This window comes from Lentinula edodes, assembly GCF_021015755.1.
Source record: "Lentinula edodes strain Le(Bin) 0899 ss11 chromosome Unknown C8R40scaffold_1, whole genome shotgun sequence".
In the NCBI taxonomy this organism is placed as follows: Eukaryota; Fungi; Basidiomycota; class Agaricomycetes; order Agaricales; family Omphalotaceae; genus Lentinula; species Lentinula edodes.
In genome coordinates this window covers 438,164-453,840 of record NW_025764307.1, presented here as the reverse complement: position 1 = coordinate 453,840, position 15,677 = coordinate 438,164, and the positions used below count along the sequence as shown (strand labels likewise).

At 46.4% G+C, this 15,677-nt stretch overlaps 5 protein-coding genes across 5 annotated transcripts; 3 read left to right on the top strand and 2 right to left on the bottom strand.

Moving 5' to 3' along the window:
* Nucleotides 1-561: 561 nt before the first annotated feature.
* C8R40DRAFT_1164437 (P-loop containing nucleoside triphosphate hydrolase protein) lies at nt 562-7,418 on the bottom strand (the record flags this gene model as incomplete). The annotated part of the gene is made up of 18 exons (XM_046230500.1): nt 562-600; nt 655-1,470; nt 1,519-1,729; nt 1,784-1,905; nt 1,952-2,080; nt 2,128-2,216; nt 2,266-2,572; nt 2,624-2,986; nt 3,033-3,536; nt 3,589-3,615; nt 3,669-4,061; nt 4,117-4,220; nt 4,272-4,434; nt 4,486-4,808; nt 4,860-5,028; nt 5,081-5,164; nt 5,214-5,231; nt 5,619-7,418. The coding sequence occupies 18 exons, from the start codon at nt 7,416-7,418 to the stop codon at nt 562-564; spliced, it is 5,661 nt and encodes a 1,886-aa protein (XP_046092110.1).
* A 55-nt stretch (nt 7,419-7,473) lies between these two features.
* Nucleotides 7,474-9,037, top strand: C8R40DRAFT_1076147 (Gcd10p family-domain-containing protein). Its single transcript, XM_046226910.1, has 8 exons — nt 7,474-7,632; nt 7,702-7,829; nt 7,879-7,982; nt 8,038-8,129; nt 8,180-8,388; nt 8,441-8,584; nt 8,631-8,763; nt 8,818-9,037. The coding sequence occupies exons 1-8, from the start codon at nt 7,496-7,498 to the stop codon at nt 8,933-8,935; spliced, it is 1,065 nt and encodes a 354-aa protein (XP_046092109.1). The 5' UTR covers nt 7,474-7,495; the 3' UTR covers nt 8,936-9,037.
* C8R40DRAFT_10651 (uncharacterized protein) lies at nt 8,961-9,397 on the top strand. The gene is made up of 3 exons (XM_046225617.1): nt 8,961-9,057; nt 9,109-9,182; nt 9,237-9,397. The coding sequence occupies exons 2-3, from the start codon at nt 9,136-9,138 to the stop codon at nt 9,358-9,360; spliced, it is 171 nt and encodes a 56-aa protein (XP_046092108.1). The 5' UTR covers nt 8,961-9,057; nt 9,109-9,135; the 3' UTR covers nt 9,361-9,397.
* Nucleotides 9,038-13,528, bottom strand: C8R40DRAFT_1076144 (PhoX domain-containing protein). The gene is made up of 10 exons (XM_046226909.1): nt 12,602-13,528; nt 12,519-12,541; nt 12,227-12,471; nt 12,047-12,177; nt 11,551-11,996; nt 9,904-11,499; nt 9,668-9,849; nt 9,237-9,612; nt 9,107-9,182; nt 9,038-9,055 (listed from the first exon to the last, which is right to left on the bottom strand). The coding sequence occupies exons 1-8, from the start codon at nt 13,493-13,495 to the stop codon at nt 9,434-9,436; spliced, it is 3,696 nt and encodes a 1,231-aa protein (XP_046092107.1). The 5' UTR covers nt 13,496-13,528; the 3' UTR covers nt 9,038-9,055; nt 9,107-9,182; nt 9,237-9,433.
* On the top strand, nt 13,529-15,350 carry C8R40DRAFT_1076140 (oxaloacetate carrier). Its single transcript, XM_046226908.1, has 11 exons — nt 13,529-13,755; nt 13,813-13,977; nt 14,033-14,044; nt 14,098-14,122; nt 14,176-14,286; nt 14,343-14,386; nt 14,443-14,589; nt 14,644-14,784; nt 14,841-14,973; nt 15,028-15,064; nt 15,113-15,350. The coding sequence occupies exons 1-11, from the start codon at nt 13,660-13,662 to the stop codon at nt 15,177-15,179; spliced, it is 978 nt and encodes a 325-aa protein (XP_046092106.1). The 5' UTR covers nt 13,529-13,659; the 3' UTR covers nt 15,180-15,350.
* The last annotated feature ends 327 nt before the right edge of the window (nt 15,351-15,677 follow it).

Sequence of the window (15,677 nt, the reverse complement as noted above, 5' to 3'; positions counted from 1 at the left end):
AACTAGGCTGTTCAAGCCGAAGAAGCTGCAATTCATCTAAAGGTAGTCACGTTCGCGTTCATAGTAATATCGCCCGCAGTTCCTCCGACTCATCCGTCAGACCATGCGGATCTAGGGGGTAACCGTGTGTTTAACATCCTTTAAAAAGTAATATTTGCATGTAAACCGTGTAAAATGAATTACCTTCAAAGGGAAAAGCACATTAACAACAAAGCTAGACCTCAAAATGAGGAGAAACAAAGGTTAAAGCTTCGGAGATGTAGGTGCGATCTGTCAGACCAGGCGACCCGAGACTTGGCGGGACAGTTCACCAGGTAACGAATAATCCTAAAATACTTGCGTAGCGGCATGAGTAAAGATTTTTGCGGCCGAAAAACTGATGTTGAAGACAAAACGTGATGGTTGGCGTCAGATCGTCGTATAGTTCTAACACGTTGCACGATTTTGAGACCAGTAGAAGGTATGGAGAAGTTCAGCGCAGACCAACATATAAGATACATATTTCTATTTGTTTCCGGGGTACGTATGTAAATCCTTCATCGCGGAAAAGATACCATGTCATCATTCGTCTTGAGCAATCCTCTGTGCCCGTTTCGCCAACTGTCAAAGATGAAGAACATGAGGCCCATACTGGAGACATCAACGAGAACTTACCGCAGCAGCTAGATCCATCTGACCACCTAGAGCAGCAGGAGGCTTAGAGTTATTAGCAGTCTTTGGGGCACCGCCGACAGATGGGCGAGGTGCGCTCGGTATTGGCGGTTTTCCAGGAATATTGGGGGACGGTTTAACTCCGACTGGTGGAGCAGGAGGTTTGGGTTTACTAGCTACAGAAGGAGGCGGAGGTTTATGACCGATCACGCTCGATGGTCTTGAAGAAGCAGGCGAGTCATCTGGTGTGATAGCGGATGTTTTCTTCCAAGGCGCAGTAGATCCATTTGCGGGAACCATGCCAGGAAATACAGAAACAGGTTTTGCAGAAGCATTTGCAGTTAATGAATGGGCAACGGTCTTCGCTGTGGCAACGGGCGGTTTGGCAGCCACTGGAGCAGCAGGAGCAGGTTTGGTTCTGTGTGGTGGCGGCTTTGGGGCAGCTGGAGGAGCAGCTGGAGGGACTAGTTCCAGATAATTGGTTGGAGCCCAACCCTCCACACCGTCCTTCTTGACAAGCCACCAGCCATTATCTCCTTCCTTACTTATGACTTCTACAATATCATCCTTTTTAAGAGACATCTCTCCCTCTTCTCCATTGAAGGCATACTTTGCTTTGTACAATTCGGCGGCGGGGTGGACGGGGGGAGGCGGAGGCGGAGGGGGCACGGAAGCACGAGATGGCGCTGGGGCCGTACGAGCGACACCATTAGTAGAGGCGGGGGTTGGCTTGGGCATAATCGACTGCGCCGCGGGGGTTGTTGTTTGTCCAGGTAGCTTTTGGGCCACAGGTTTCGGCTTTGATGCGGGTTTAGATTTCTATCGAACAGGTTATAACAAGAAAATAAATGAGTAACGGATACATACAGTAGGCCCTCCAGGACGTAGAAGTTTCCCCTGAGTTATAGGACGAACAGTACCGGGTTTGCGCTTGGCAGCGGGACGAGACAAGCTATTAGGAGCTTCTCCGGACTGGACATGAATCGTATGGCTCTTGTATAAGTCGTCTTTCTGTATGGTTTCGTCTTTGACCGCTTTGATCTGCGCCCGCTTCTCCTTCTTTTTGGCGTATTCGATGCTAGAACCAATGCCTGAATACTTGTTATCATAGAACCAAACGAGCGAGACCTACGTAGGCCCGATCATGAGACTAATGCTTGAATTTGTCAAGGTGATTAGATTGGAAGCCAACTCGGTTTTAAAATAGCAATGAAAGACAGGATCCCCCTCTTCGGAAGCATTCACGTTCAAGGCCTAAAAAAGCTACAGTTTTGAGTTCCCGAAGAAAAAGCCAACACACCATCCAATCGTCTCTTAGATTCGTCATAGATATACTCTTGATTGTTACCAGAGGAATCTTTCTTTCGAGGGTGGTCATTGTCGAACCATCCTTGGCCGTGGTAATGGCTATATGAACAGCTTTTTTGGTCTTGTTGCACATATTAGATAAAGGGATACAAAAAGAAATGGCCATACCACGACTATCCATCGAGGGCTGGGTTTGCTGGAGCGTCCAAGTTTTGACACAAGAAGTTGAATTTTGCCACTAAAGGTCACTTCATCATCTATCGATATGGGGTAAGCACAAGATAGGTGCTAAAAACGAACACCCACTGCCGATACCACATCCTGAAGCAAGTTCTTCCCCGAAAGCACTCTTGCCATTTACATCGAGATAATCACCCATGAACCTTCTATAGCTCAACAGACTGAATCGTCTACGTTCCTTACGTCCAGCAAGCACCTGGTGTCCATGATCTCGGACTTGAGCATAGACCAGTGACTCCTTGTTATTCTTCCAAAATCTCTGTATACGACGAGCACACTCGTGTTTGTATCGCATGTAATTCCGGAACGCGCGTTGTATACGTCCAGCCATGTTATGCCAGTAGCGGTCGCGCATTGTTTCCAAAGCAAAAAGCTCAATAGACCATCAGATTGGATTAAGATATGCAGAGCGGAGCAAACTTACTGTTTCAGGGTTTTTGATGAACGCCTTGGTTGTGCCCATCTGCCATTCATCTTTGGCAATGCCTGTATCCTTCAGGATTGCTTCACATCCTGACTTCGCATCACCGTTCCAAATGTATTCTCCGGCGTAGGAGGTCCGAGAAGAAAGAAGGTAGAATCTCTCTATCATCTTTTCGAAAGTATTTCTATAAGCGAAACCTGCTCTACGAACGCGAATGTTCTCTTGTAGACCTAGGTACTTGATTTGATGCAGAATCGCTTTCTCATCGTATTCTGACGAGCTCCGATTCTGGTTGGGTTTAATAGTACGGATGTAAGAAGGCTGAGCTTTCATCAGATTTTCAACAAGGGCACCGGCAGAAGCCTAACAAGACTAAGCTTCAGCTATTTTCTTTGAACCAAGTGCTTACCTTGATTCTATCTCCAGCAGTAGGTGGCCGCTTCTTGCTATTTGGGTCCGGTCGGTCAGGGAATATGGTTTGTAAAAACTGGTTGCCACTAGATGCGATGAGATCTAACAAATCCTTGAGGAGGGAATCCTTGTTCTTGTCTGTCATACCAGATACATTGTACATCACGTCTCCAGCATAATGTTTGACCAAAAACTGAGCACCCCGAGACTCGAAATGAGGATTGGACGCAAGTCCGGCAGATCGCTGCATGAAACTATTGTCAGCAGCGGTGGGATCAGCGTGAGCGGTAGCACACGCGTCGTTCAAGGCAGCAAAGATGCCAGGCGGCCGTCGCTCCTCGATTAGATCGCAGACAATCTTGTTGTTGAAATATTTAATAGGTGTCCACTTGATCTGTTCTCGGACGTATTCCTCCTGCTCTGTCTTGAGAGTCAACTCGATGAAAATCTGTTGTAGCTTTTCGTTCACATAGTTGATGCAAAGTTGTTCAAAAGAGTTGTCCTTCTCAAATATTAGCATTATCAGGGTTTGAGAATTCCCGCCTTTTCCTTACCTCGAATATTTCGAATCCAAAGATATCCTACCAGAAAAACGGTTATCAGCACGTTAGAGGCCAATGTTCCGAGAACTTACAAGGATACCAATGATTTGCGCATGAGCTGACCTAGGTTTCATAGAAACGTTGATTCGTGATACTATCCATTCAAATAGATTGTTATAAATAGCCTTGGCTAGTGCATCCCTTCCGGAGGTTGCTTGGGCAGGGTTTAAAGGCACGTCATAAACAGAACCACGGCGACCACCGCGCTGTGTTTCCATTACTCGTATGGTCATTACTTTCTGCACAAGTGCTGAGTCCACCTCCAAGAGATATGCGACAAAATCAGTGACACCAGCATCTGCGATCGTCGAATTCCCGCTGTCATCTTCAACAAATTGAACGTTTCCAAGCCATAAGATGGTCGCTAGCATGCGAAATATTTCGCTCTGCTCGTGATCACTGAGACCAATGATTCGCATGGCATTCTGATGATAGGTTAGTGAGCATCCAAGTACCGAATAAGAGAGGATATAATCTAACGATGGTGTCTGTAAAATCTTTGTTGTCGTCAATGTCCTGAACATCAAGGCAATTGCTAAGACTTGTGTACGCATACGCTTCAGGGCCTTGCAAACCAAACATCTCTGATATGCAGGCATTAAGAGCTGCTCACAAATTAGAGTATTACGGCACACCTCGTTGTTCACTGCTTGCAGCTTTTGTGAACTGATAGAATATGTGGAAGTTCCTCTCATTCTCAACTTGGCCCACGACTCGGCCTTTCTCCAGCAGATAATTGGTGATCTGCGCGCCTACAGGTTCACCCTGAGAATTGAACATGATTTCGAGGTATTTTCCCTAGATAAGATGAATGGATGGAAGTGGAAAGAAAGAACGGGATTAGCGTACATGGCGACTCGAGTTGTTATTGCGCAATGTCTTGGCGCACCCGAAACTCTCTAGTAGAGGATTGGTCGCTAACACCATGTCCTTTATCTCCTGAATACTACTATCCTGACCTCCCGATACTGCGGCAACGTATTGCATGATTCTCTTCGCAGCTTCCGTCTTTCCAGCTCCAGATTCTCCGGAGATGATGACACATTGGTTTTCGTGATACGCGTTCATATTGTAGTAGGCAGATTCAGCGATGGCAAATACATGAGGTGGAACTTCGAGTCTGTTCTTTCCTTTGTATCGTTCAAGTACCTCTTCAGTATATATCCCGAGATCTAGGCCAATTTTAAGCTAGTTGTGTAGCATACTATAATACTATTACTCACCTCGAAAAGGGTTCACAGATATTAAGACTTGTCCAATATAGGTGTATATCTCGCCACCCTTCCACCTCTTCGAAAGATTATCGTTGATACTTTCGTTGCTGATCGTTGACAGAAGCGTCATATCGGAGACGCCTATTTGCTTCTTCTTGAATCCCTCTTTCCAGTCGGCCTAACAATCTCAGGTCGATGACTCGAATCATTGAAGCAGATGAATACTTTACCTTTGCGACTTTGCCTTTCGATGCCCCTCCACTTGATTTCTTTGCGGTCGGAGTGACTTTCTTGCCCGCCTTCTTGGATGGGGCCTACGAACATGACAGGTCGATAAAGACCGTGAGGCTGGAATAAGCTTACCATTATGTGCACAGATGCCTATTACCAAGATCAGAATGGTGTATAATGTTGTATTGTAGGACTCGGAAGGTGATGATCCCAATCTGGATCGGGAAAAACGGCAGCGCCGACCGTAGCGCTCGACATTGGCTCGTGCCGAAGCGGTACCGGTGCACCTAATTGCTGCAGATGAATTGCTCTTCCTTCAAGGTTTTCAGAAAGCTTATTTGAGTATGGACTACAGGTCTACTTAGTTTCCAATAAGAACTTGAGTGCTTCCGATGCCAACTGCACTATCTGTGGTGTCCCATTGTACTTTACTGTGTTTTGTAAGGCTTGAATAAGGCCTATCTCTTTGGCTTCCTCACGGATTATCTTTTGGCTTTCTTCGGCTTCAATACTCAGTAGGAAGTTGCATGCACATACTACGCCTCGGTGGACAAGCCCTGGATGACCCTCGCTATCCAATTGGTCATCCTGAGGAGCAGCAGAAGGATCAATTAGTAGCGTTAAGATTAATAACACTCGATGACGATCCCGTTGTATCTGTAAGAGAGCTCTACAAGCGCTGGGTGCAGATGTCAAAGTAGCTAATGCACCTGAAGCCGCAAGTCTCGTTTGCAAGTCTTCCGCGTCCGACAGTGCTAGTATAATGTGCAGCTGTGATTTCCCTGCGCCATCTGCGTCGCTGTATCGATCAAAAACCTTATCGGATCCAGCAATTAGGTTGCAGAGGAGCTCAACGGAAGCTCGTTGAACCATTGGGTGGTCGTCTAACAACAGAAGTTCGACGTGATCGAGCAGGCCATCCGCATTAGCTATTCGGGAAGAGACATCTGGACTTGCAGATGCCAGATTCGTCAACGCCATGAGAGCTTCGAAGCGTTGCAGCTGTTTAGCAGATGGATGTCGAAGTAACAGTGAGAATGGGCGAATGGCATCATATAAAGCACCTTGGTTTGGACCAAACACCGCGGTAGGCGACGACGTGATTGCGAGCTTGGCCAAAGCCTGTATCGGTGCCAGATAAGCCACATCTAATTCTGCTGTCCCATTCAGCTCTGACATAGCCTTTCGTATGAGGAGAACAAGGAGTTTACCACCCCCGTGCTGTAAGACTTTGCCCCTGTTATCTTTGTCGGTGATGATATCGAGGAGGGCATTACCAATGGCAATCCTAATTCCAGAAGTGTCCGTGGAAGGCAAGGCGGTGGCAAGAACATCTAGAACACCTGCGGTCAATAATCTCTTGATTCTTTCCTTTACTCGACCATCGTCATTCAAAGAATCAGACGTATCGGAGGGAGTACCGCTAGATTTTGCCATTTTGCGGAGTTTCTCCATCTGCTTCTGTTCTTCGCTTAACTGAGGACGGTAAGCACAGATATTGGACACGATGATCAGAACACCATAAAGGATTGTTGAAGTTGATTCGCTTATGGCAGTAGATTTACGTTTAGGTGTGAGGGAAAAGAGTCGTTTAAGAAATTGTGAATCTTTGGACAACTCTTCCTTGATTGCAGGATCGGTGCTCAGGTATGCGAGACCTTCTACAGCATCTGCCAAGGATGACTTTTCAGTACCATCAATGACCAGTTTCTTCATGACTTCTGCCAGCCCATCGTCTACGTTTTTCCCCTTCGTGGATGACGCATCGTTGAAATTTTCAGCCGCGCTATCTGCGATGCTGCCTTTCTTCAATTTGATCAACGCGATCGCTACAGCCGCGCGTAAAGAGGCTTGCGTAGTGCGCGATTTACTTTCCAGCCATTGAGATGCCTGCGAGGATAGCGTAGCGCGACTTGGTTTGTATCCACAAGCCTGACTGAGCAAATGCGCGACGTGCAACGATAGTTCATCCGAAGGCGTGAGCTCAACGCTATCCATGATCAAATCCTGTACCATATCCTGCCGGAAAATTGCAGAGGCTGATTGCCAGTCGACTTGGAATAAAGCGGTCAAGAATGATATTCCGACCAAGAGATCATTTTCGTCAGTCTCTTCCAAACGAGGAACGACCAGAGGAGAGAATATTTTTGCAAGAGCTTCGGTCGCGGGATCGGGCTCTTGTCCATTCGGTGGATGAGCTTGCCGAACACCTTGGCAAAAGGCAGAAAGGATGATATACGATTTGGAGCGAATTTCTGAAGGCTCAGAAGGAAGAAAAGCAGTAATAAGGTATGTTAGTTCATCTGGAAGTGCGGTTGGTGATTGAGCGTCGGTCATGCTGGTGAATGAAAAAGATAAGATCAAGATCAAGATTATCCTTAATTGAGAATATTTTCGTCGTTTCTTTCATCCTCATGTCAATTTCTTCAACTTCCACGAGTTCTACTGCTGCGAATGCTGAACAAAACCTTCCAAAAATTCAACCAGGCCATAATGTGCTGGTAAGACAACCCAACGGAGATGTTCGAAGCATAAAAGTTGACCGGGACTCGTGCGTTTTTTGTTCAACGGTGCAAGCAATTTGCAGCAGTTCAACGAGCAGATCTGACTCATAATCCAGGATAGTAACTGTTGGGCGACTTGGATCCTTCTATGCGAATGAACTTATAGGGCAGCCCTATGGCTTCTCCTATGAGATGGTCAACAAACAGCTCAAGATTCTTCCGGTCAGGACGTTGGAAGAAGTTGGTAATGATATCCACCTGAAGTCTGAATAATGCTCTTATCGGATGGCTAGAGGACACGGATGCAACAAATGAACTTATCAACGATGGAGAATTTGTGCAACCTTTGACTTTAGATGAGATCCAGACTCTCAAACAGTCTGGTGTCCATGCGTCGGTTTGTTTTTACTATTTAACAAACCTGGATCGGACCTTAAACAAAGTCATACTAGGAAATCATCAAGAGGCAAATAGAGCAACACGCCAACTATTCTCTAAAAACAGAGTATAGTAAAGACAAGTACAAGAAGCGCAAGGAAGCGAAGTGTGTGATGTGTGATATCTTGAATTAATTTCTAAGATTGTCGATTCTAGGTATTCAAAGTCATTCATCACAATCGAGCCTACCATGCACAACGTCTGCGACTATTGGTTCAATAAAGATCAGAATCGAATACGAGATATACGGCCAGATACGCTCTCTCAGATGTTAGCTATGGCAAATATACAACCGGGGGGAAGGTACCTTGCCGTAGACGATGCGTCCGGGCTGGTCGCCGCTGCTATTTTGGAGAGAATGGGAGGTACGAAAGAGCAGTCTGGTTTTGATGGCTCAATCTTTGATCTACTGCTTAGGTTCCGGGACTCTGCTTACTGTCTGTGACACAGATTCACCCCCAGCATATCCGGTAGTAGCCAATATGAACCTTCCTACAGAGATGGTGCAATCTGTCTTGAAGTCTTTGAATTGGGCAACCTCAGAGCAAGATTACGTTTCCGGTTAGACTTCCGTCTTTCCCTCATACCGTTCCTCACAAATCATTAGTTCATGCACCTGTTGAAGTCCCTGTCGATGAAATTAGATCAGACAGACAGAAGACTAGGTTACGAAAGCGTAAGGTTGCCCACGAACTTTTGGAAAACACAAGAGAAGAACTTTTTGGCGGAGAGTTCGAAGCGTTGGTCGATCTTAATTAAACAGATGTGCTGGTGGCTCATTATGTTCACTTCAGACTCATGGTGGCGAGTCAATATGAACCGTCAGGCATTATTGATAGACTAGTGCCATACCTTGCGGGCTCCGCTTCCATCGTAGTGCACAGTCCTCATTCCCAAGTAAGCTCAACTTAGTCCTCCGGGTGACAATTGCTCATAACAGGTTGAAGCCTTTGGTCGACCTTCAAAATAAACTGAGAAATGCGCCAGGGTTTTTAGGACCTAGTTTAACGGAAGGCTGGCTTCGAAAATACCAGGCAAAGGAAACATTTAGCTCGTGTTTGATATTCTTGCTGACCTAAGAGCAGGTGCTTCCCGGACGGACTCATCCTACAATGAACTCATCTGGCTCGGGGGGCTATATTCTACATGTCATAAAAGTGTAAGTGTGCCTTTTATCAGATCTAATGATGGAACTTCATGCGCGCGGTTCCAGTTACGATGACCCTACGGCCAACTCTGTCATAATACCTCGCAGTAAAAAGCCCAAAACGGATACGGAGCAAACATTGGATTCTTCTGAAGCTACACCACCGTTCTTAAGGCCGCCAAGTCCATGATTAATGTCAAACGGGTCATAATTGATGATGCATAAGTATTTACAGATGTTCCATTTCTTTATGATACTAATAGTTAGGTCATTAATCGCTCTACCTTGGTATTCGGTGTGGACTCAGGGAATAATGCAGAGAAAACCTCGTCTACAACAGTGTATGCAATGTGCTGATTGAGTCTACGATTTTGCAACACAGCAAATATTCGTCGGGCTCCTCGCCGAGCATTGGATCGTCCAATCATATTTGCAGCCAGATCTTGAAGAATCTAGTCAATGGTATACTGGGGTACACAGTCAGGAAGAGTACCTACCTGGTACTAGGGCAGATAGCTTTCGGTTGGCTTCATCCCTACTCCGTGATCTTTCTTCAGGAGTACGGGGAACGCTTTGAGGTTTGAGCTTTCCTGCGGGCCACAAACCATCACGGAAAATCTTCAAGTATGACATAATCCTAGGTTCATCCAGCAACGACTTGATCGTTTCACGAATTTTCCTGAACACATATGTGAATAAATAGCTGAAGAAGAGGTAGCATAAATACGCTCACCGTTCAATAGTGCCACCAAGCACTTGCTGTAAGATAATGACAACGGCTTGTCTTCGTAGCCAGTTGTTCTGCTTGTTCAGCTCGAAAATTGCAAGTAAGAGATCACATATTGGGGCACTGAATGTGGATGTGCTGGATTCTCCTTCCAGTGGTTTTAAATCGGCAGATAACTGCATGAGTGCAGCAGGAGCAGTCTTTCCTGAAGCATTCAGAGCTTGTGCAACGAAGTTTTCGTCCGTAACTCCGGACCCAACTATTCCGGCAAATTCGGCTGCTTGTCGAGTGAGACGCTGTATCATGACATCCAGCATCGACTGCCCGAATAACATGTCATCGATGCTTCCGGTTACGGATCGATATACATTTCGCACTAGTTCCGTCCCAGAGAATCCGGCAACTGGTCCACGACGGTTGGGTTGATCGTGGTGTTCGGACGCTACGAACGGAGACTCGCGAGAAAGAAAAGTTCTGAGCTCGTCGCTTTCACAGACGAGGGGAATGGATATCAAACCCTGCAAATACTTCTCCAAACCAGCCCGCCGAGTATCTACGAAATTAATGGAAAGATGGGGGACAAGACTTTTACCCGGAAACTCCAAGTTCCTCACGGCACTATGCTTTTCTCGTAGCTTGTTGTGCATGGTTAAAAACTCGTTGTATCGCCTTGCAACAACCCAGCCAGAGGAGAAAGTGCCGTCTAGACCCAATTGCTGAACCTCAATCAGGTAACGGACGACGGATTTTCCTTCCTCTTCTCCAGCCGCTGAGCTAACGATGGAAATTTTGGTACGATCAGAGACGAGACGGTTTGCAGACTCCTGCTGTTCGTATTGCACCTTCTGAAAATTCAACTCTCGCAGTTCACGGTTCATCGAAGATTTCGAGCGATTCAGAAGTCTTAATTCCTGATTGTCGCCAGTAAGCTCCGCCTTCTTTATAAGGTTGTCCAACATGATCTCTTGAGTCTGTACACTCAAAATCTTGTCTGCCAGTCGAGCTATCTCATACGATAACTGAAGATCGCCGGGACCAGCAAGTTGGAATGATCCGCGCCCCTCTTCCATCTCATCGGGTACGTCCTCATCAGGCTCAACAATGTGGTCATCAACCTCCTGGGAGAATGCATCACCCTGTTTTTTGACTCTGGGAGATCTGGGGGACAAGAACATCGACACACGATCATCGATATCTTCCTCCGAGCCATAGTGGGCCTCATCCAATGCCATGATATCAGTCAAAGCGGCATGAATCGCGTCCATCCGATGTTCTTCTGCCCTTTGCGCGCGATCATCAGGATCGTCGAATAGCGGAGCTCGTTCAGAGTCGGAAGAAGCATCCGTAACAGGAGACATGAGTATTTCAATATTGCTTTTTGTAGGATGGGCCATGGATGAAATTTTTGCAGAAGCAACAGAATCAACCGAACGGAGAGACTGAGTAGAGCCTGGCATTTCTGTCTTAGGAAAGGGTCCTGGTGCAGATCCTGAACGTGGTAGAAGAGATGGACGGTATGATTTGGGGGTATCAGAGTCATGGGTACTCCCAGTACGAACGTTTGAAGAGCGTTTCTCTTTTGGAGGTGGAGGAACGCGTAAGGTAAAATCGGCATCGCTCATCACCCGAAACCAAAGTTCTGAACTCCCAAAGTCCTCAAAGTCATGTTCCATGTCGCGCTCCACTTGACGCTGAGCAAGAAGTACGTTCTTGCGTACGCGTCCCTGAGCAACACGAGAGTTCTCAACCTCGTTTCGGACAAAAGCTCGGATGGACTCCACGTATTTCTTAGGTATAGATGAAAGCACGGGGTGAATAGTACCGGAGAAGTAAAGATCGTGGATCATGGATATATCTTCCTTCACAGTGATAGCTGTCAATGCGTCTTGTACCGGTTCATCTTCATCATCCTCGGAACTCGAATCAACAGCTTCCAACGGATTCTTGAAGGTCTCGACGGTGAGCCAGAATTGCACCAACAGGGAGCGATTCCGACGGTCCATGAACTCCATGAAATACGAAAGAGAGCTAGGGTTGCTGAGAATATCACGAAGAGTGATACCTGACTTGGTGAGACTACCGGTCTCTTGGTAGATGGTCTGTTTTTCCCCAGTTAAGAGATGAGCTTTACAGTAATGCAAGGACGTACCGAGTCCTCCCCTCCACCTAGTTCTACGATCCGTTGCTCGACTTTACGTTTCGCAGTGTAAAGTCTATCAAGAAAGGCAACCACGTCTTCAGTTTTCTCTCCATTTATCCAGTCATCCTTTTCATGATTTGCTGTAGTATAGGCTCAGAATGATGTGAGTTATAGAGTCTCGCAGCATACCTAGTAATATTCTGGTTCGCCGTATCTCTCCCAAAACATCGTTCTTCAAACGCCGAGCATCGAGAAGGGACGAGCACCGATGTATACTTCGTAGAAAGGATTCAAATTGGTGGGCATCCGTGCGTATGGTGATAGTTTCCGTTGTAAGCGCAGGATTGCTCGGGTTTACAGTTGATAAACGATTGTGATTTTGAGGACGAGGAGATTGCGCCTCTAATACGTTCCGGACTTTGGTGATCAGTTTCCTAAGGTCGTTAGGGTGAGGACTTTAGACAAACTTGCAAGGACTCACTGTTGATGAATTGCGGCAGTTGCCTGAAGAACGTAGGGTTAATACCTCTGGCGAAGGAAACTTGGAAGGAAATTGAATCTTACCACTTGGTCAATCGCCCGATTCCAGAAGTCCGGATCTGACAACATTTCCATGACGGGATACAATACAACGCATGCCGCAATTTCTCGCACCACAATCTTCAGCGCCTTGCTTCTGTTTTCCGTTTCGGGTAACACATAAGGAAGAGCTTTGTCAATGAGCCGTTTCAAATGCGCCTCTTCGCTCTGCCTAGTGAACGTGGTAGACAGATTTTCTATTGCTGGATGCAGTTTTCCCGCTTCACTTCCAGCACCGTATCTACTTGCAAGCATCATATCGAGTTCCTCTGAGTGCGTCAACCGACGTTCTAAGCCTGCCCCTCGCAGTGCAATCTCGGATTGTCGGAACAATTCAATATGTTCCGTTATTCGAGGAAGGATACGCTTCACGACGAGAGTTGGGATATCAATGGCCGCCGCGCGATTCAGAAGTTGAGAAATCGAATCATGTAAAACTGAAGACACAGCGACAGGAAACGACGGAGAGGAAGACAATTCCTTGTACCAAGTCAGGACGAAGTCTCTGACAATCATGATTAAAATGTCATTCAGTGCGGCAGACACCATTGGTGATTCTGGACATAAGGGAGGGAAAGATTGTGGAGTATTTTGGGACCACTGCGATCTAGTCAAGACGGCCTGCCATGCTGCAGGGGTTGAGAATGCAAAAGGCCTGGCGGCTTTGTGAACCGTATTATGTGGACGGGGGTTCCTAGAATCCAGGATATGGCCGATAAAGACATGAAGAGCAAGAAAACTGAGTCCCAAGAATAACAAGACAAATGGGGATATTAGGATAAGAGTAAGAGGCGAAGAGACTATCCGATAGAGAACTGGCAAGACCGTTCCCAGCACAGCGACAAGCACGACACTTTGCGTGCTGAAAGGATAATTCATACTGCACCAGTTGCCATGGTGGTCTGACCGGTCAAAGGAAGAACTTGAAGCACGTGAAAGCGCGAATGGCCGACTTCAAGTTCAGCAACTCGCGATTGAAGTCACTGAACGTACTAAACCTGTACTAAATTTCGAACGAACTACATTGGGACTCTTTCAACGGCATGTCATCCTCTTCAAAGCCTGAGCCCCAGGTGGTCGCAGGAAAACTATCAACGGCAGAAGGATTTATTCTCGGAGGCATTGCGGCCTGTATTGCGGTATGTGATAGAATTGTACGACTTCGGCGGGCTGCTGAGCTCTCAAAAACTTCGCAGGTTACCATATCCAACCCAGCAGAGGTCATTAAGACGCGTCTGCAACTACAAGGGGAATTAGCCAAAGAGGGAGCAATCCGGGTATATCAGCATGCACCAGATGCTTTTGTCAAGACTTGGAAAAATGAGGGAATCAAAGGACTGCAGAGAGGTCTTGGACCAGCTGTACGCCGCTATATGCCTGATCTTTTTCGTGTTCTGACTCCCAAGTTCATGACAGTATATGTATCAAGTAAGTTGTCTGACATAGTCCGCGCAACCTTTCCTGGTTCAACACATTTCTAGATACTTCTGAACGGATCTCGCCTCGGTACTTCTTCTTCTCCAGATACCCTTTTCGGCACTCTTCTCATTCATGTTCAGGATTCTATGAACCTTTTCGACGAGGGATAAATGAACTTGTCGGCCGATCGTCCGAAGAACAGATCCCAATTACTTCCGTGTTGGCAGGAGCTTCCAGCGGGGCTGTAGGAGGTTCGTAGTCGAACCTATTGTGCCAGAGTCTCACTGGCCTACCATTTACTCTCAAGCTTCCCTTGGAAATCCCCTTTTCTTGATAAAAGCACGTATGCAGGTCAGTGCCTCTTACTAATCGGTTTGAGTCACCAATCGTATTCGTTGCGTTTGTAGGCCTACTCGCCTGCCTTACCCGTTGGTGCACAACACTACTATAAGAACTCATTCGATGCGCTGTCAACAATCTTTCGAGCGGAACGCTTCCGCGGACTCGTCCGAGGTATTGATGCTGCTATTTTGAGAACTTCCATGGGATCCTCTGTCAGTGAGCATTCGTTTATCCGTCTCTCCCCAATTTTTTTTACGGAAGGGCAGGTACAACTACCAAGCTACAACTTCACGAAATACCAACTTGTAAAACGCGGTATCCTACCAGATAATAGTGCCTGGACATTTTTAGCGAGTAGCTTTGTCTCAGGAGCTTGTGTCTGTGTTGTAATGCAGCCTGCGGACACCGTATGTTTTCTCCTCTGCATTACTATTACATCACATGTAACGATTTATTTTTGCAGGCACTGACTCGGATGTACAACCAACCAACCATTCGAAACGCAGAGGGAAAAATTGTTGGTGCCTTGTATAAAAACCCTATAGATTGCCTATGGAAGACGTTTAAGACTGAAGGTGTACGTGGATGGTACAAAGGTAAGCGCGCCACGACTTGTACAACCGGATGATTCCAAGCCGAGCTCCTTATAGGATCCACCGCACATTTTCTACGCATCGCACCACATACGTGAGATTGTCTTCCATGATTCAAGAGCAAAGCTGATCCTCAAAATAGAATTGTGACTTTGACGGCCAATGACCTCATTATCAACCTCTACAAGAAAGTTCGGGATCGTCGCTGATATCACTATAGATGAGTTATGGATACATAATGGTCATCAAGTGTCATTCTACTAGTATCACTTGGATTAATGTGATTATAGCCAGGGAAGGAAGCACGTGCCAGCGAGAGAGATGAAAGGTAGAATGGCGACATAAAATATTTCATGGAGTAGTTTTCTGGTAGGTTCCTTCAATAATTAATACGACGTTTTGAATACGTGGAAGCGGTGAAGTTTCGAACGGATAGTGACCTTAAATTACAAGCTTGCACTACAGGGAGGTCTTCAATCTGTCAATACGAAGTATTTTTCTTCTTCTGTGGATTTCCGCCAGATGAACAGTCATGAAAGACCCACTGAATGTTGATTTCATTGATTCCGAAGTGAAGTGTCAATTTCCGTCTGGCCAGGATCAGTGGATGAGATGATCTTCAGGTAGGCGCTTATCCTACACGCGCTTCTTCACTTCTCAACGGTCGCCTGAGCAATTAAATATTTCACGACCAAAGATGACAAGGA